The sequence below is a fragment of the Sparus aurata genome, chromosome 14 (genome assembly GCF_900880675.1).
Source record: "Sparus aurata chromosome 14, fSpaAur1.1, whole genome shotgun sequence".
NCBI lineage: Eukaryota > Metazoa > Chordata > Actinopteri > Spariformes > Sparidae > Sparus > Sparus aurata.
This window is the reverse complement of record NC_044200.1, coordinates 17,524,801-17,545,509: the sequence shown is the minus strand read 5'-3', so window position 1 is coordinate 17,545,509 and position 20,709 is coordinate 17,524,801. Positions and strand designations below refer to the sequence as shown.

The following is a 20,709-nucleotide window of genomic DNA, read 5'->3' as shown; positions in this document are numbered from 1 at the left end:
ACCAGCCCAACGACACAGACACAGACACAGACACACACACACACACACACCTCAATTATAATCTTAGCCAAATCCATAAAACACACATTCTCTCTCACTACCATCTATTGACAGAAGCCAGGTTGGCTGCCGACCCGGTGGCTGTTCTCTACAGTAAGTGTCGACCAAATCCAAATTCCCGTGTGAAACTCGGTGGCAGTGGCACAACATCAACTGCTGGAACGGATGCCTGAGAGAGCGGCTCTGCATTGTTTCTAATGCCGGAGAGCACCAGATGTCATCCGTGGTTGAATACTGGACAGAGAAGTATCAATCTACAGTGTTACCCTTACCACTGGCCTTGGGAGACGTTTACTTTGTGATTTTATTTCTATTTTATGGGTTTGTTTCTGCTTCCTTCTCTTTCCACTCCATTTCCCCTGCCATGTTATTTCTGCTGACATTAGGAGAAGTCACTGACAATGTAACTATATGCTAATATTACTTCTGTAAGGTTCATGCAGCACAATGACTCCATTCTCTCTATTTCATCATGTTGCACTGTCTATGGGATGTTAAGTGTAGATCTCAATCGCTGATCTGAGGTTTTTATTGACTTAATCCTTTTTTTAACTAATTTAAAAGAATATTTTAATTGTTTTCGATCACTGTTTGGTGAGGTATAGGCGACAAAACTACCTGGTTAGGTTTAGGCAAGAAAACACGTGTTGGTAAGGTTTAGGAAAAGTTCATTGTTTGGATTAAAAAAAAAGGGGTTGACGTTCCCTTTTTTTTCACAACGGGACACAAACAGTGATAATCACAGTAGTGACACAGCTGTAAGCAACCCCCACCCTTTCATGCTGTCACCTTAGGGGAAACAATGAATTCAACAGGGAACCCACAGAGGTTTTCATTATCCAAAAAATTGGATGACACTGAGAGGGAGCCGATGTCAAACAGCGCACAATCTCTATACAGTTCAGTGTGTGCTATGCAATGAAGTTGAGTATGAAGGCGATTGAGAAAAGAATTCAGAGCTGCTTACAGCAAAGGTTACACACCCAGCCCACTTAGCCGGTTTAAAGTCAGGCCAAAGTCAAGCGCAGCGGTGTTGGAAAACAGCAACCTGGCAAAAACTACAACCAGACAGGGAGGTGGGTCGGTTCGCGGGCCAGCCAGCCTGGTGGGTCAGCAGGTCCACGAGCTGCAGTCAGACTAAGTGATCACTGAACGTGGGTGGAAGAGGACAGACTGACCCCACAGCTAACTCACCAGGCCCGGGGCCATCTGCTGCACGCTAATCCCTTAACGTCCCTCACCTCCCTACCGGAGAAACTTCTAACCACAGATAGCACCCGCAGCAACACGTCACTGTGCATCTGCTGGAAGTAATGAATTCCGAAGGAGGTTTGAGGGAAGACGCTGATGTGTAATAGGTCACGTTGTTACTGGCAGCACAAACAGATATGTCTCATTCCGTGTGTGTGTGTGTGTGTATGTGTGTGTGTGTGTGAGTGAGTGTGTGTGTTGAACCTTAGCAGTCATGTCAGCAGAGGTGGTGGCAAACAGGCATCCGTCCGGCGAGACGTGGCAGGACAGAATGGCTCCCCGATGAGCCCGGATGTCCTGCAGCTTCTCTCCGCTTTCTGTGTCCCACATCTTGTAGTAAGTGAGAAAAAGAGAGATATCAGTTTGCATTTGATTTCAAGCTGCTGCTGCGTGTGTGTGTGTGTGTGTGTGTGTGTGTGTGTGTGTGTGTGTGTGTGTGTGTGTGTGTGTGTGTGTGTGTGTGTGTGGTGTGAGCTTCACCTTGACAGTGCCGTCGAAGGACCAGGACAGCAGTCTTGTGTCGGCTGGTGAGCTGGAGAGCAGCGAGAAGCATCTGACTTGTTCCTTGTGACCCTGCAGTACTTGACACTCCCCTGACTGCCACCTCCACACCTAGAGGGTCCGACGGAGAGACAAACAGGGGCAAGGGTTCTTTTAGCCGCTGATCCTTTTTTATTTTACTGTCAGATCCACTCTTACCGACTCCCAGACTTTGGCGTGTCTGCCTGTGGGTAAACTCAGCAGCTTATTGTGTAAACTTCCCATGAGTTTGCAAGACTGCAGACTCCATTCCTGGGATAATTACCCACAATCCAGTCTAATAGGAGCCTTTACATGTTCCCCATACAGCGGTTGCGGCTCTCGCGTCCTCTTTCACACAGGCATCAACACTGATAATACTGAAAAGCTTGAAGCGTAGGTTTGATACTGGAACTGGAATTGAAAAATTCCAAGCTGGTTCGTGTATGCGTTTCTCAAATCTTTCCAGCCGAGGTCAGAGGGGACATAATTATGAAAATAAAACACAGGCTCAAAAACACCGGAATGTTTTCTTTAATTTCCACCGTGAATTATGAGAATCCATTTAAATAGCAGGACATAAAAAAGCAAGGGACAAAGATGAATTTCCAGTCGTGTGGAAAACATCCCGGGAATAAAAGTAAAGAAACAGAAACTGCACGACAACGACAGAGGAAAACTTCGACATGTAGCCTCCACCAATCGCTGGAAAAGGGGGCAACAGAGGCCAAAGTGCAGCCTCATAATACTTTTTGAGTCCAGAAATCGAAATGTACAAAACCGCGCTTGTTTATGACGGTGCTCAGGCAGGTAAATAACCAGAGACAGGAGCTCAACTGAGGCCGAAGATGTGGGCAGGACAGACAATTCACCTTTTCTCCTTCTGAACAGAACCTGTCATTGGTTTAAAGGTTACCATCCATCACCAGCGAACGTCAGTGTCATTTGATCACTTTACATTCTCTCTGCGCCTGCATTAACATCTAGATACACACTTCATTTCCTGGGGAGCACATGTCAACCGGCATGAATCTGAATAGCTTCTGAATAAGCAGCGGATGGTCCGAGAATAGTGATGGGATAGGCAGCAGCCGCATGAATACGGAACGAGGCTGCTGCGTTTGTCAGAGAGAGAAGGAAGTACTGCAGTGGACAGGTCTGTCAGCAAAACGAAAAAGATGAAGAAGGAGGAGGAGATGAGAGGGGAGGAGAGGAAAGGGGAAATGAGCAACAGAGCATGAACGGTGGAGGTTGACGGACCGTAACGGCGCAAAACACACACGCGCGCACTTGCGCACAAACACAGATAGTTGCACACGGTAAACTCAAGAGCAGGAGGGAGATAAAGAGCTATCGAGAACGGCATAGCCGGAGGCAAAGACAGGGGAAAAGGAAGGAGTGGAGACAAAAGAGGAGGATGAAAAATGGAGAGGTGAAGAGGGCCAGCAGCAACGCTGGTAGGAGTGTAACAGGTAGGAGGAAGGTGAACGCACCAAAGGGACCCGCAACACTGGGGATGACTGATTCAGCAGAGCAGGCAGTTTTACACAATGTGAGAAATGGGGATGGAGGGACAAGAATAATCGATAGCGGGGAAGAAAAATGGGAAGCAGGTTGGGGAAGGTGGTGAAAGAACATGCCATGAATTAGGCGAGGAAGGATGGTGGAGGAGTGGAGAGATGGTGATGAATGGGAGCAACAGAAAAGACTAAGACTAAGAGATGGAGGACAGAAGGGGAACCTACCCGGATGGTGGTGTCCTCGGAGGATGTGATCAGCGTTTGGCCGTTCTGGCTGAACTTGCAGTGCAGCACCGTTTTGGTGTGTCCCGGCAGAGTGGCTAAGAGCTTCCCAGAGGGCACCTCCAACACCTGGGAGGAACAAACAAACATTAGCAACGTGACCAGGGTATCAAAGTCATTAGGATTCATGAGTTGGGCGCCACGGGTGTCTGTACAAAATCATGGCAATCCATTTAATAGTTTTCACTTTGCACCGAAAACGTTATATTAGAAGAAAAGTCAGGGTTGGGTTTCATCCTCTGAGTGCCCTGAAGGCTGCAGAAAGTCTTTGTAGTAATCCGTCCAATATATACTGAGATATTTCTGTCTGGACCAAAGCTCGACGGAGGATGTATCGCATGGGTATTACTCAGTGCAAAGCAAAATAGCCCTTGATCAAAAATAGAGGTAATAAAGTTCACAAGAGCTCTACTGTACCAAGAAGTCACACAAGGTTCACACCCTGTATCTAGAATATCTATGGAAGTCTGAAATGATAGCTACGTTTGCCAAGATACACTCACGGAGGAAAAGTGCCCCAGAAAGTTTGCTATAGAATTCTCACAGAAAGTCGCATTTTGAGGGACTAGCTGGGAAGGAGAGAGAGATTAAGTGCAGCTGCTGGCTTGGAAGTACAGTGGGGGGGAAAGTACACTTTGAGTATGACCGCTCAGTCCGGTCAAGACCAAGGAGGTCTGCCAGAGGCCTGACAGCCCTGGAGACAATACTGGGGGGAGAGTCAGAGAAGCTTTGATGCTCAAACGGTCCAGCTCTACGAAAAAAATTACCATCGTTCATTCTCATTTGGTATAGCTCCTGCATGAAACACGGTTATAATAAACTCTTCAATCTCAGAATTAGAGAATCTTCAAGGCTGATTTTGAGATTGATGTAAGATGAGGTGGAAGAAAAAGGTGGACCGACTGGTTGCTGGCACTTTGGCCCAAAGACTTCAGGAAGATTTTAAAGGGGTTCAAGAGAGGTCTGAAGCAACATAAGTGAGTGTTTGGTCAAGCTTGTGGTGTCAGAGCAGTCACTCAGTTGGTCGAGACGGAAATATCTTGACCACTATTGGATGGATTGCCATGAAATCTGTTTTTTTTTGTTACCCACAGAATTATTTATAATAACTTTGGTTATCCCAATCGACTGGAGAGAATATGGGAGAAGCTTCTTGGTCTCAAAAGTCAAGTCAACTCCAAGTGCTCTTAAAGCGAAACTCTCGCCAAAAAGCAACCGAGGCTTTATTTGGGATTGAATATGAGTCAAACCTTCTTGTAAAAGCATAATTACGGCAAAAGAGACACTTTTAAGATTTACCATAGTTTCGGTTTTGGGCACGTTAATTTTGAACGGGAGAGCTAGGGGCATGACACGCTAGCATCAAAATTTCTATTTTTGGAACACTAAGAAGGCTCGACACAACATGAAACTTTGCTCGTAGCATCACTAGAGTAGTCCCAAATAAAGCCTTGGTTGCTTTTTGGCGAGAGTTTCGCTTTAACTTGTATTCTTTCTAAAGGCCAGCACACGGTGACTCCACTGGTTTCACAAATAAGTCTGATGTATGTAAGCGTATGAGAAAATGACACTACCTTTCCGTGGATTTATTACCACAGTAAACAGTTTCCTAAAGAGTTTATCATATCAATCAGTAGTCTGAAGCCTCCTTCTATACAGCATGACACTCAGTGTGTAAATTAAGGTCCCATTTAGAGTAAAATGGACAATTAAGCGGTGTATGTTTGATGGCACGGCTACCTTGTGATTGACAAGCCACTAGCACAGCAATGTGTATGCTGCCCAGCTCCACTCTCTTAAACATGTTTGCTCATGGCTCTAAAAAGCACAATGGCGATGGCCATCATGCCAAACTTCATGCTTCAGAGCGGTAGCCCACAAATCAAAAGGTAAAGTCACTTGGTTACGCCCTCAGTTTTCATCCATCGCCAATGAGAACTAAATTTTTACCTTGTCCAATAGTTAACTTTATGTCAAAATACCTGTAAACTGTTGACATTCCCATCAACCTCAGCTTTGTGCTAATTACCAAATGTTGACAAGCTAACATGCTAAACTGAGATAGGAAACATGCTTACTATGTTAGCTGTCAAACATCAGCATGTTCGCTTGCTGGTTATAGCATTTAGCTCAAAACACACTGTGCCTTAGTACAACATCACCAAAAGTTGTTTTGTTTGTTTAAACTTGAACTTTAAATGAACTTATTCTTACTATTAATGACTAGTATGAAGCAGGCTGATTAAGGTATTGACGTGAAGCATGGGTAGTGATTACAAATGCAATTAGAAAATCCTTTGTTTGCACTTATCAAGGCCTTACATTTTTCTAATTAACCTCCAGATAGATCTACCCACTGATACAATAAATACTAGAAAATGATCCTCGCTACAGCTGAGTCTGCAAACTTCACAAACAACAAATTACTGAAAGTCAGACAAAGACAATCCTTCTCTCATCCAACCTCATTTGAAAGCAGGGAATATAGCGCCGAAATCTAATGTGAAAATACATTTACCACAGAACGAATTAAATTAAGTAAGTACAGAAGATTATCTTCAGTCCAGCGCAGCACCTGTAGTTTTCGAAATACACAAGAAAGGACGGTAACGCTTGGGACTTTAACCAAGCGCTCAAATATATACATCTCAGAGGAGAAGGTTGAAATGCCTGAGCAGAACACGCCTCGGGGCACGCCGACCAATGTTTGTCAAAGTCCACGCTCTGAGACGCAAGTTTTTTTCCTAAGCCTGGGAGAGAACGCTTTAGAGAGCTTTACACAACCGGCTCAAGGATTTCTGGGACGGTACAGTTCAGGAAAATGCCGGAGGGTGATTTGTAGAAAAAACAAACAATAATAAAAGCGGTCTAAGGTAAAGAGGAAAGATGGGGAACACTTGTTTATTGTAACACGACTATCAGGGGAGTAAAATGAGTGGATTAAGAGGAGCAGAATTCTAATGTAATCAAAGAAAAAGTGACAAAAGAAATGAGGAATGGTCTCTCATGAAGGTGGTCCTGAGATGAGATTCCCCTTTTCTTACAGTCATTGAAGGCACTGTGAAACAGACATACACACAGATATTACTCTTTCCCTACCATACCTGGACGCTGCCTGTGCTTAGCCCTACAGCCAGCACCAACCCCCTGACGGAGGTCAACAGTCGTCGGATCCTGAGGCCAACTGTCATCAGTACCTGCCTAGCTGTCAGCCCTGCTGCCTGGCACAGAACACACACACACACACACACACACACACTCAACTGCCCTTTTTTAAACCATAAAGAAACACACAGTAACTTTCTTTTCCGTGCCGGCACATCTTATATAGAGTTCAATGCAATGCAAAGCTGGTGACTCTGATGCAGTTTGACCTCCAATAAACTGGTTGTGTTTAACAAATGAGAATAACCAGATGAGGGAAAAAGGGAAATGAATGACTTCCACTGCAGTGGTCACTGGCACCAGGTGCACCTCCTCCTGATGCTGGGGCTCCCTCTAGTGTTTGCTCAGGAGACGACAGCAGCAAAAGCTGTGTGAACTCAATGAACATAAAAAAGCACTTCAAATATACCATAACCTGTTAGAGGTAACCAAATATACATGTTCAATATGGAAAAAAAGGTTTGGAGAATACAACAAAAACAAGGATTCTAACAAGGATTAGAATTTTTGGATCCTTTTCAAGTTCTCAAAATCTGACCAGGTATATTGGTCTAATTTGCCTAATTTTTATGCCAATACAGTTAATTTAAGACATAATTACCTGGAAAGTAACATTTTAGTGAGCTATAGGGACTTGCAAATACACAAAGTCCCATACTGGATTTGGTCAGGCTTGGTCCGTACCAAATAAACATGTTTTCTTACACCTGAAGCATCTCTGCAGCATTACAGTACCTCATTAGGATGCCGTTTTGTCACATTTTATCTGTATACAAAAAAACAGCTCTGACCATTTAGATAATACAACTGGCCATGTTAATTTCGATAACTCTTTGATTCATTTTGCAGCCGTACTTCACACAGAAAAAAAAAAAACTCAATTGATTTTTGTATATTTTGTGTGTATCCACTGAAAGGATCGCATTATTCTCCAAATCTTTTTCTCTCTCAGTTTAAAGTAGTCAGATTACTGCTCATCTGTGCTTCTTTAAGTCCTTCTGTCCACTAATCCTTCCCTCTTAAATCTCTGGGGCCAGGAGAGCAGCTGTAATTAAAACCATTAACCTCTGTGTTCATTAACACTGTAGAGTCCTGTAATTAATGAGAGTTGCTCGATGATGTAGGGCGCTGGCCTGGCCACAGCACAATACACCAGGGGACTGTGTGCATGTGTGTTTTAATATAGGACAGGAACTTTCTGGGACGTCCTCTGCCGTTGCAGTATGTGCGTAACACACAACAAACAAAAGCAATCACACACGGCACACACACCTGCCACCATGCAGAGCGGGAGCTCATTCTCTGCCTGCAAACAACAATTTATCATCAAGGCAAAGAGCAGCGGAGGAAGCAGAGCAGGGGGACGGACAGAACAAAAGGAGGACGAGAGATAAACAAAACAAAAAGGGAGGATTTTTAAAAAAAAAAGCAGTTTGACAGAGATGGTAAAACCTGAAAGATATAGCAGTGAGAATATAAATCACAGGTAAAAAAGGAGAGGCAGAGCAGCGAGGAACGGAGGAGGAGGGAAAATGAAAGAGGTGTTTGGAGTTGACCCGACATACAGCTGACAGGACGGATAAAAAGGGCGACAACGCTAATGTCAGATCTCGTGACTCAACATGGGCTGACAATCACCTCCTACAGCAACATGGAACAGAGACGCACCGATCTGCTAGTTTGTCAGCATCTAACCAGCCAATCACAGAGGCAGAAGGTTTGTGGCTGGAGTGTCCATGTTGGGTACTTTAACTAAACTCATTCTTACTGCTGTTTTACACATGCACACATGTACTGTAGGTGTACTGAGTGTTTCTACCTGTACAGTGCCGTCTTCCTGGCCCAGGACCACAGCAGAGGCCTGCCTGCACATACATGTACACCGGATCCTGGAGGACTTCTCCTCTGACTGGAACAGCACCGATCCCGTCCTGCCATCACGTACCTGAAACACACACACATTGTTCTTTATTAGAGCCTGATTTAGCCCCGTCATTGCACAGTAATGCTTGTCTGCACGTGAACTCACGCTCAAAGAAATCACTCATTCCAGCTTCAACCAGCCCCGTTCCTTTTATTCATTCATGCATTCAGTCTCTCTCCTTCGTTTTCCCTGCGGCTCACCTGCAGTCTGTTGCAGTTGTCTGCAGCTGACACGATGATTTCTTCATCATTAAAGAGAACGTCAGAGTCCCTTTTCAGGCAGACGGCGGAGGACGTGTGCACCTTCGTAGTCTCCCACAGCTAGACGAGACACAAGACAGCAAAGTCTGTTTCATTTTTCTCATGTTTTTGTCCTCCTTAATGGCTTTTTATTCGCACGGAGGAGCTGATCCTGGCTGAGAAAAAAACCTGGTCAGTTTACACATGAGTTTACACAGTCAGCGATGTTGCTTGTTAATCTATTGTCTCTCCATTGTTGTGCCGCAGAGACAAACTTGGAATAACCTGTCTGTGGCAATAAATAAGTAATCAGAATCTGTCTGCTACATTTTTGTTCGGCACCCCAAACTAAATTTCCAGATGGTGTAACAGCTGAAAAACGCACTCAAGCAGCACAAGATGGTCTCCCATCCTCTGGAAGAACATTTACCAGGTCAGGTGGGGCTTTTCTATTTCATTTAGCCCCATTTTAGTTGCTGTGTTGGGAATGGTCTTAGTTGCTGCCCAGGGTGGATGCAGCCTCACTGGTCATGTTTGCTGAATCAGAACTGCTTGTGGGATGGTAGAATAATTCCAGGAACCCCACACCTCACTAAAGTCGGATTAGAAAGGCTGTGTCGACCATTTCTGTAACACCCACTTCAGGCTGCGATTGGCCATCTGTGTTGTAATCACCATGTTTAAGAAAAACCTGTTACACAATTTTCTTTTCCTTTAGTGTTTATAGGTTCTCGTGCATGTAAGCGATCTTGAAAGTTAAAAAGGGCAAAGTCAAAACCTACAGAAGCTCGTATCTCCCACAGATAACACTGCTCCTAAAACGCCTCGCCAGTAGTCCCGCCTTCAATTCCACGACTTTTGGCCCTTAAGTAAGATGTCATTAAATGCTAAAAAGCCAGTTTGATGACCATTGATTAAGGTCAGGTCAGTCTTATGTAGACTCTTTCAAATGAAGCAGTCAAAGAAACAACTGCATAGAAATCCAGTTTTTCCAGTTTCCTCATAGAGTAGCTGCAATTTCAGATGTTTAGCGTTAGCATGATGACGCATGAGTACATCGAACAGACTGAGTCAGTCTTACCCTGACAGTCTGGTCGTCTGAGCAGGAGAGCAGCTGTGATCCGTCAGGAGAGAACTGGACTCGCTGGACCCAACTCAGGTGACCGCTGCAGTCAGCCATCTTCTTATTGGCCTCCAGGTCCCACAGCTGGAAGAGACACACATATATTGAGTTAACGAGACATCGTCAATCTTACAGAGAAAATGGGCTAAATCTATTTTTCTACAATGTAACATATAAAATATGACCTATTATCTATTCCTTCCTTATTATTTAGAGAAAAGGAGAGTCTGAATATTTTAGTATGGATTATACCTCCACAGCGTAGTTTGAGTACGCGATAGCCAGCAGGTTACTGGTGGGACAGGCATGACAGAATTGCACCATGCTCAGACGATTCGTTCTGATCTCCAACAACATCCCCGATGTCTCCACGTCAAACACCTGAAAGAACGAGGCAAAAAGACAACAAATGGGAGTCAATTCTGTCTGAAAACAACACGGCTACCTTTTCCAATTGGGCTTTTTTAAAAAGGTTCGATAATTTCACGGCTTACTTTTTTTACTACTTTTATCTTTATGCTTTCAGTAACATGTACCTCTTTACTTATGCAATTCATTTTACACTCATCCACCTTTAAAGGCAATAATTACCTCTATGTATGTAAGAGCCTGACCAATGCAAGACATCTGAGGCCAATGCCGATATTAATATTTGAGCGCTTCAGAGATGCACTTAACTCAAAATATTCATGCATAAAATTCACTGTAAACACTGATACCAATACCAAAATCAGCTGCATGTCAGATTAAGTCTAGATATACTACGGTATGTGTCGTGAGCTGCACTGTACAAAAAAAAAGAGTTATCTTGTGCCTGAAGTTTAAAACTCAAATCAAACTTGTAACATTAAAAGTCAGATTTTTCTTTCTCCTGAAAGCCAAAGAAACAAGCTCCGACATCTCTGCAGTGTTTGGGTTGTTTCCAAGAACAGGAACGAATGAAGACGTAGACGACGCAGGCAAACTGATTACACACAAGACAGACTGATTTTGTAAAGCTCAGGAGGCTCGGGGGAGGGGGGGTCATCACATTTACAACCAGGACACACACTCTTAAGACTCTGTGGAAGACAAAATGACAAACAGCCTCTCTCTCCCGTCTCCTTCAATCAAATGATGCACTGACAACAAGGGCAGAGAGGGTGAAGTGAACCCTGTGATGCTGATTTTTTTATCTGAGAGGGATCTACATTCAAACCACTCACACCCTCTTTATCACACATTCAGCAGTCCCCCACACAATAAAAACACGCTACAGCAAACAAACTCACAGCGTCTCGTCTCTGTGTTCAGCATATAAAAATACCCCTTCAAACTAATGCATCCAAACCGCTCACCAGAGCAGCGTTCCTGGCTGCACATATGATGCGTTTGCCGTCAGCCGTCCAGGTGCTGCACTTGACGAGGACCTCCTCATCGCCCTCTGCAAACACGTCTCTCACACTGATCGTCTTCCACTCGTTGGCAGACGACGCCTCGAACAGCTGAATACACGCAGAAACACACAAAGACGCAGTCCAGAGGAGAGCATGTCAGGATGAGTACAGTGAATTCAAAACATCTGAACACAAACCTGCAGAATGCATGTTCTGTTTAATTCCATTCTATTTATTCTGCCGTTTTAACACATGCAGCACAGAACAGAACAGAACAGAACAGAACATTTTGGCACTGGTGGAAAATAAATACGTTACAGTGCATCCAAGTCACATTATCAAGTTCATTTTGATGTGCACTGCTTCAGGGAAGGACGGTTTACAACTATCTAGTTTTACGGCAGTCACCTTGACGGTACCGTCGTTAGAGGAAGTGGACACGTAGGAGTCATCAGGAGAGAAGCAGCAGTGGTTGACCGGCTCAAAGTGGCCGAACATGGTGTTCTGGGAGGACGGCTTGTTAAGGTTCCACAACTGCAGAAAAAGAAAGGGAGGGACACAGTACGACAGAACAAAATTAGCACAGTAGATTATCTCTCCATCGTCTGTGTGTGGTTTGTTTACTCCTACAATAAAATCAGAAATAACACAACAAAACAACAACAGGCACTGGCACACCTTCACATTCATGAACTTGTCGTTGGAGCAGGTGGCCAGCAGGAGGCGTCGCGCTGTGTTGGTAAACTGACAGTGGTTGACCTGCTCTTCATGCTCCTCCTCAAACACCCTCAACAGCATGGCTCGCTCCACGTTCCACACCTTAGAGAGACACAGGTTCATTTAATGACGAACTACAACAGGATTTTATGTATTTTTATGTACTTACAGCCATTTTGGTGAGTGCCAGTTACCAGCTTACCTTGACCTTCCTGTCGCTAGAGCATGTTGCTAGCAGGCGGTCATCGGGGGAGAAGGCACAGCAGAGCACCTCGTCATCATGGGCCTGGATTTCCGTGAGCTTCTCACCTGAGGTGCTTTTGAACACCTGGGAGCAAAGGTGCGATGACGGCAGTTACACGACAGTACGTATATTACTCTATCTACTCTTTTCTTGTGGAAACTATAGTAGATTCAGATATCTGAATCTTAAAGTGGACCATTTTGGAGGGAATGACCCCTTAATGATAATTTCTTTGCATTTCTGCAGAAATATAAATACAATAACAAAAGATACGTGCACACACTACACTGTGTATTTCAAGTGGCTGCAGTCTCTCTTTTATTCTTGTAAACATCTTGCAACAAAAGTGGACTGCCTTTCAAATTTTCCAGTATTTAGTCTCCATGGAAACGATTTGGCCTTCATAATTTCAATCACACATAGAGAGATGCTCAAAGAAAACAAGTCTGCTTGGATACCTTGAGTGTCCTGCTGGCTCCACAGGAGGCGATCTTGGTTCCATCGTGGGAGAAGCAGGCAGAGTAGATGGAGCCCTGGTGGGGGTGGATCACCAGCCTGGACAGACTCTCTACACTATTCTTATTCCTGGACAAAATCCATCACAAATCAAAGTAAATGAGGCATGATTTGTGAGTAGCAACAGAAATATACGGTTTCTGGAATAGAAATAGATGCATGATTTGGATTTAAGTTCTTTTTGAGATCATCACAGGAAAATGTTTGTTTGCGTACAGCCAGTCAAAGTAGAGTTTCCCTCTGCTGGCCCGGTCCTGCGCCTGCAGCAGAGCCTGTCTGTAGACCTCGGAGGTGTGCGGCTGGGACAGAGCGAGCTGCACCACGTCAGGGAAAGGTCGCTGCTCCAGCTGGTGGCCGTTCAGAGACAGAAACTCCTGGAACTGACTGCGCACTTCGCTGTTCTGAGGGGAGAGAAAATAAGCACACACATGCATGTTTATGATAAAAAAGGTCCAACCTCAAAGTCGTAGGACCTTAAGACGTGAACCCTCACACTTTACATCACCTTGGCAAAAAAAATAAAAAAATAAAAAATTTTTTTTTTATCATCATCCACAAATCCATCATGTCAGTTATACTGTCTTAAACTGTTCCTGTCACTTATCTTGTCAAAAAAACGAAAAGAAATACTGGTGAAACCTTCGCACAACACATCAACACTAAACACAAGTCTAAGCTATTACTTTGGCATGAAAAACAATAAATTACTGTTGCCTTCTTACTATGCATGTCCTGGTAAAACAGGTGTGGGAGTTACGCGCCGCAGTCCCGTGCTACCCCGCTCGAGTGTGATAAACCATTTGCCAATTATTAAATCTGCCCTCTTGCAATGATGAAAATTGGAAAGGGAGCAGGGGACAGCAAAACATAGAGTAGCAATACATTTATGCTTATGAGATAATCATAAACAACTGGGGGGTGGAGATAGTAGAGGACACAGTATGAATTTAATTCAGAAAGTTTCACTGAGAGGGCAAAGGCAAAAAAGACAGACTGACTTCTAAAGCTGCATTTTCCCAGAGGAGGCACTCATAGCTGAAGGGTGGTAGTAACCACACTTGCATTGTTTTCTACAGAGTAAATATGCGATGCTTGCTGACCTCTTTGTCAAGAATGGGTCCATACTCCACATAGTCATTGATGAGGTGAGCTGGCCCCATTATCTTGCTCTTGATGCTGACCCAGTCCAGAGAAAACATGAGAGAGTAGAGCTCCTAGACAGAGAGAGACAGCCAGAGACCATTAGTCATTATTATTTATCATTTGTTATTAATTCAAACAACTGTGTGTATTACCTGGCAGAGGTTGGCTTTGGCCATGTGGTAGGTCAGGAATCTGATCCAGTAGAGACATTCCTCGTCTCCTGAGATGGGAGGACCGTCTCTGTAGTGCTGCTGGTACTGATGCACCACCTTAGTGTGGAGGCTCTGAAACACACACACACACACACATACACACACACACACACACATTACAAATACAAATTTGTCACTGGAAAATTAACACTTTCCTGATAGTCGTCCATGCAATCGAAGCTGGTTTTTTTAGGAGTTTTGGCGAGATTTAATTTTCATAGCAAACTTTTGATTTTTCTATTTGGAATCCACACCAATCACACAGTAAACATCATTCATAGTAATTCGTAGAAGTTTTAGTTCTTGCATCCAACTAACCTCGAGCTGGGTGCGATTCTGCTCAACCAGGAAGTCCAGCTGGAGGTCATGGAGGTAGTATAGGTAGGGTTTATTGTGACTGTCCACAAAAAGCAGGGACTTGTTGACAAACTCCTCGAGGATGTCCTCCACCTCTTCCGGCTCCAAGTCCCACAAAACAGACAGCACCTGGAAGAAGGAATAATATGAAACCCTGTGTATCTTTATAGTGATGATCCATTTTCCTGTTTGGTCTGTGAAAGAGAATTGTCTAAACACCAGAACACAGGGGATAATTTCTCCATCGTTTATGTGTAAGGTTACATCCTGTTGTCAATCCAAACCTTTGCGGGGACTTTGATGTCCTGCTCCAGCACAGTAAAGTCCTTGTAGAGCTCCTGATGGTCTTCAGGTAAGACTTCAATGCTGGCAGCCATGGCTTGGTCGAGGGCGTCGTAGTCGTACGACGAGGACTTCCTTATCCTCTTGAACTGCTTCTGCTGCAGCTGGCTGAGGTAGTAACGCCAACGGTTGGGTTTCTCTTTGAGTAGAGCGCCGATCAGGGACACCACCAGAGGGGAACCTGGGAGAGGCAGAAAAGTATTAGTCCCATAAAAAACAAGATGTGAACCTGCAAAAGGACAACACAACAAAAAGGTTTACAGACCTTTACATTCTCGGACGATGCTGCGAGCCTCCTCAGGAAGTCCGTGGAGTTTTGTGTCTGTGTACAGAGCGAGGATCTCCAGTGCCTTGTTTTCATCCAGACCACTCTCCACTTCCACCTCATATTTAGCGCCTACAAAATAAAAGCACATGTACAGAACATCTTACAATCACTCTTTTCAGCATAAATAAAATTAAAAAAAAATCAATTCAATTAATTTGAGTTTGTATTTGTATTAGACTGTGATGTGTTAGTGCATAAAACAAGCATAATAGGAGAGTTAATAGAAAAAAGGTCATTGAAAATAATAATAATAATAATAATAATAATAATAATAATAATGATAATAATAATAATAAAGAGAGTTGAGCAGTATGAGCAGGAATATGAAAAAATATAGTGACAGTATCAGGTTTTTAAAAAAAAATCTGCATGTGAAAGATAAGAGCTTCATATTGTGACCACAGTTTAAAAAAATTAAAATTTTTAAAAAGGATTACGTACCACTAACAGAATCAGTGAGGCTTCTATTTCTGGTCGTTAAAAGTATCCGACAGTGGATATCAAACGTCTTCAGCACTGTACTGTCCCAGATGTCATCCAGAATCAGCAGAGCTCTGAAGTCCAAACAGAAACAGACAAATGATTAAAAGACCAGAATACAGTGACGGTGTTTACTACAGCACCTGCGGTAGCTAATGTTCTGACAAATGACAACACAGAAGAATTTTAATCTCTTTGAAGAATATATTTGCACTGCATGTAGACACAGGTAGATAAAAAGAAAGTTGAGTATTTCTTTTTTCTCAAATTCAGTTCAAATGTCCATCTGATTTTTATTGTATACAGTTTGTACAACAGTAACATCCACCTGAACAACACTAATCAGATGCGGTTTATCTGAACATATAGTCACCTCGGGTATCTGCGCAGCATGAGGAAGCGCAGACGCTCCTTGGCCTCATCCAGAGAGTTGGGAGGCCGGTGGAGCGACTGAGAATCAAGGCTCTGCTCCAGGCGGAAACACAATGACTGGATTTTAACCAGCAGGTCTGGTTTGTCCAGCTGGCCGATGGACAGCCAGTGGATCCCTCCGGGGAAGCACTCTGCAGATGGAGACAGGAGGTCAAAGACGCAAGAGGTGAGAAGCTGCTGAAAGTCCAGGATTACAACAGATTTTTCAATGATTTTTTAAAATAACCCATGCCAATAGCGTCAGCCTGTCAGATATTAGTCACCTTCGATGAGTCCTTGGTGTCTGACGGCCTCAGCAGCCAGGATGGATTTGCCCGAACCAGCCATGCCGAAGACAGTGACCCAGCCAGGGTCCTTCTGCAGCCGGTAGAGTTTCTCCCTGACACGGTTCACAAGCTCTGGTCTGCTGACAAACACCACGGGCCTCTGTGGCACGCCGCCTTCGCTGAGCATCGCCTGGACTGTATGAGGTATAGGAAAGGGATTGACAAATTGGACAGGAAAACAGAGCTTTCAACTGTCAACATGGATAAAATGACACCTCAGCAGCCTGTCAACACATTCTTTAAAATCTCACAACATACTGCGCTTAAATCTCACCGTAAGGCGTGTAGCCGTCAGAGGAGCTCTTGTGTGCATCAGGTAACACGTATGGTAGGTCATCGTGGAGCAGATTGGCCAAATCATCGTATGTCTCCTTCACCAGGGCGTTGTAGAAGGAGATGTAGGCACGGTTGTCCTTCCTCAGCAGCAGCTCCAGCAGGGCTACAGCCTGTTCCTTCCTGGTTGGCTGCACAGAGAGAGAGAGAGAAAAATGTCACACTGTACATTTTACATGCTGCTATTTTGATTATTCTCATATGAGCTGGTTGAAATATCCATGATTTATTATGTTGAATAACAAAGTATGTATGACAACGTACAACACATATCTTAAATCCACCACGTGATGTAATAAAAACCTAAAATAAATTGCATTAATTCAAAGCTTACTGTAAAATTGCATAATATTCCTTAAGCTAAATACTGAATATAAGCATATATATTACAGAAATTATTGATATAAAAAAAAAAATCAAATGCATCACTGTAAAATCTTTTGTTTCACATGTTGGGATTCTGGAGCGTATCCAGGGCTCGTTAGACAAACATGTTTATTGACAATAGAAAGCACGGTTACAGCAAGAAACAGGAAGTGTAAAGGTCAGAGCTACATAACCAAGACAATAAACTAAATACCGCCATGATTCTTACACTCATATATTAGTTATGCTTCTCTGTCTCTCCCTGAGCTGCTAATATGTATTCTGTCAATGTGTCTATCTGCAAGACATCAAAAGTAACTCTTATAATAATATCAGATCACTCTGAAATAGAGGTTTGGAAGCAAGGTAAGGGAATCATTGAATTATTGGACATGACCTGACAACATAAACAGAAAGTGAATCAGGAGGGTGACTCACGACGTGCACAATGACAAAGTCCAAGAGGAGGGTAGGATTAAGATAATGGATTAATAAAATGACAGAAACAAAAAAACTATTTTACAACTGAATAAATCTTATCTCGATAATATTTGGTGAGTCAGTTTTGGTAGAATGGGCAAAGCAGGGAAAAAAAAACAGCCGCGTGTTACATAACCTTGGTTCTGAATTATGGAGCATAACTCTCCCAGGTGAAGCAGAAGCTCACCTGACTCCTGATCTTCTCCTCCTCATCCACAGTCATCACCCCATCACTGATCATGTGGTCCATCAGGTAGGAGGGCTTGATGTCCTCCTCCAGCTTGTGGCGAAAGCGCAGCAGGCAGCTCCGCGGCCTTTCCTCCAACGCCATCTCTGCACGGTACGCCAACCATGCAGGACCCAGTTGCTCTGAGAATAAATGGAGGAGATGCACGGGAGGCTGATGAACTTCAGTGGCCTATACGGCCAAAAGTGTGACTGGTGAAACATTTACCAAATGCCACAGATCTTGAGTCACACTATGGTCTAACTTAAATATCTTTGTACGCTGTGTACTGGCTCAGTGTGTCCTCATGGCCCAGGGTTGTGAAACCATGTAAATAGCAAAAATTCTAGGTTCATATCCAGACCTGTGCTGCATGCCACCCCCTCTATTTCTTGCCACCTATTCCGGTCATATGTCGACTGTCTATTTTTAAATAACAGGAAAGAGATCCCCAAACATTGCATGGTAAGAAGTTAAACAATTAGTTTTAATTAGTTTGATTATTTGAGTTACTACTTTCGTAACTTTCTTTTTCATAGACTACTTCCGAGACTTTATATTGGGCTCTGGGGAAATGCTAATTGATTTGTTTGGTCTTCTCATGGAAAAAATGATTAATCAATCAATTGACGATGTAATTGTCAGATAAAATAATGAAAATCCAGAACTCAGAACATTATTCGGCTTGTGGCCAATAAGGGGACTGGATGAGGAGTCACAGTTATCACGGGGTCTGTCCCAATCTCCAGGGGTACTGGGAACCCAAAAGTTCTTATCTTGGGGACCTCTCTGGAAAATCAAATGTTAAAAATGAAAATGTTTTAACTGCCCCAAAACTTTTGCAGCCAAACACCCAAAAATGAAATCAATGGCAGAAAAAGGTTAGTGAGCTGTTCACTATGGAAACGGTTACATTATGTATGTGAGTGTAAGTTCAGTTTTTTTATTATTTTGCTTGGTTGTTTGTTCTTATCCACACGTCTACAATTGATGAATATCCATGTAGAGCTACTGTATATGAAAGAGTGTAGCAGCCTTTGCTTACTAAACTAGAAAGGAAAGAAATAGAAAAAACAGGAGGAGCAAGAAAAAAAGAAAGAAAAGGAAGATGGCAGAAGGAGGAACGAAAGAGAGAGTGAAGAGGGACAGAACGAAATAAAAGCGAAAGAAAGAAAGAAAGAAAGAAAGAAAGAAAGAAAGAAAGAAATACATTATTGTGAAAATAGCCATACATAAAAGGATGTGTAAACACCTGTAACCCTGACTATGTGCCGGAAATAAGAAAAAGAAAAAGAGGAACATGAAGTACCTATAAGTTAAACCGAGTGTCTATCAGCTGTTCACATTGACCTTATTTATCTCTACAATACAGAAGTGACATTTCACAGGGTTTAAGCGGTCTACATAGAACTTTGTTCTGAAGTAAAGTATGGACAAAAAAGTAGAGTCAAAGTTTAGCTAGCTTACTATTATATACTATATTATACTATTTATTGATCAACTCCTTCCTGTCAGCGTGCAGCATCTGTCAAACAAAATGGTGTATGAGCACAGGCATCTTCTGTCACTGAATGTTAAAGTGAACACTAACACAGTAGGTCAGGACTAAACTCACCTCTGCTTACATACTTTATCTCGACCTGTCGTCTTATCACTTAACTACAGTAACGTCACACTGACACTCTGTGCTCATTTCAGTAACTTACTTGTCTCGACAAGTTCACTCACTCAAACCTGCCAGAAAATCAAACAAAGAAAGTAACCACCAGCAGATACTCACGAATATCTTCTTCTCTTAAACGAGGAACGTATTTCTTGAGCTGTATATGTACGCAAGGTGAAGCCCAGTTTTAAAGAATCCAATGTGTTAAAAGGTAATTATTGTCTGTGTTGACGCTGAGCTGCACGCCCAAATTTTGAGCGGCAGCTTCCTGGTCAACAACAATAACAACCACTCCGGTGCGAAGCGGCCAATCGCGTGGCGAGATTCAAACCACGTGACTGGTGAGGTCATGCTTCTGAGGAAATTGTAACTGGGCAAACTGATGCTGCTTTCACTGACGACTCCGCTGCTGGGAAATACCCGAGTTCGCTTATTTAGATGACTTTCGGCTCAGGTGATTACAATTAAAGCATCGTCTTAACAAGATTTGCTCCAATGGCAGGTGATTCATTTCGTAAAACTGAGCGACACGAAGCTATCAGCGCTGCTACTACAGTTCAATTATAAAAAATGTGCTTTACTTCAACCATTTATTAATCTTTAATTAGTCTGACCAAAACTAGTTGTGTACAGAACGTATTTTTGTAATCAGTTAAACAGGATTAAAGCTTTTGGTTTGCTAAATATACATTTTGATCATCCAAATAGTCTCTATCGGTGTTTACAACTCCGAATTACAATATTTCCAGACTGCACTCAAAGGGAACATTACTGCCTAGTGACAGCAAGCGATGAGAGCATGTTGTTTGTTCCACAGGCCAGTGATGCACTGATAATGCAATTATAAGTAGCCACCAACAGATTAACTGTATAATGCTGTAAACAAATTGTCCTAGCTTGTTGTTGTCGTCAAATCTGACTAATAGTTTCGAAAAAAGATGATGAAAGAGATGATGAGGTCTGTGAATCAATTTATTCCACAACCTTATCACCATTTAGAAAAAAATAATAATCTCAAATGAATTCGGTCCATTTTGTCATTAGAAAGGATGCAAATCTTGATCCTAACTTCAGCAGCATATAAT

General features: G+C 43.1%; 1 protein-coding gene across 2 annotated transcripts in view; it reads right to left on the bottom strand.

The window, feature by feature from the left end:
- Positions 1-19,914, bottom strand: part of apaf1 (apoptotic peptidase activating factor 1) — a 45,977-nt gene extending 26,063 nt beyond the window's left edge. The window contains exons 1-25 of one of the 2 annotated variants that reach the window (XM_030440201.1): positions 19,742-19,914; positions 17,923-18,104; positions 16,831-17,020; positions 16,494-16,691; positions 16,172-16,361; positions 15,760-15,872; positions 15,256-15,387; positions 14,933-15,171; positions 14,610-14,777; positions 14,232-14,363; positions 14,037-14,150; positions 13,153-13,337; positions 12,879-13,005; positions 12,379-12,504; positions 12,138-12,278; positions 11,868-11,993; positions 11,421-11,567; positions 10,336-10,464; positions 10,042-10,167; positions 8,922-9,041; positions 8,617-8,742; positions 6,737-6,853; positions 3,576-3,701; positions 1,792-1,923; positions 1,516-1,641 (exon numbers count right to left, since the gene is read on the bottom strand). In XM_030440201.1, coding sequence (XP_030296061.1) covers positions 1,516-1,641; positions 1,792-1,923; positions 3,576-3,701; positions 6,737-6,853; positions 8,617-8,742; positions 8,922-9,041; positions 10,042-10,167; positions 10,336-10,464; positions 11,421-11,567; positions 11,868-11,993; positions 12,138-12,278; positions 12,379-12,504; positions 12,879-13,005; positions 13,153-13,337; positions 14,037-14,150; positions 14,232-14,363; positions 14,610-14,777; positions 14,933-15,171; positions 15,256-15,387; positions 15,760-15,872; positions 16,172-16,361; positions 16,494-16,691; positions 16,831-17,020; positions 17,923-18,066 — 3,474 coding nt within the window. In that variant the 5' untranslated portion in view covers positions 18,067-18,104; positions 19,742-19,914. The remainder of the gene's footprint in view (positions 1-1,515; positions 1,642-1,791; positions 1,924-3,575; positions 3,702-6,736; positions 6,854-8,616; positions 8,743-8,921; positions 9,042-10,041; positions 10,168-10,335; positions 10,465-11,420; positions 11,568-11,867; positions 11,994-12,137; positions 12,279-12,378; positions 12,505-12,878; positions 13,006-13,152; positions 13,338-14,036; positions 14,151-14,231; positions 14,364-14,609; positions 14,778-14,932; positions 15,172-15,255; positions 15,388-15,759; positions 15,873-16,171; positions 16,362-16,493; positions 16,692-16,830; positions 17,021-17,922; positions 18,105-19,741) is intronic. The other variant, XM_030440203.1, reaches the window with a different exon arrangement.
- Between the last annotated feature and the right edge of the window lie 795 nt (positions 19,915-20,709).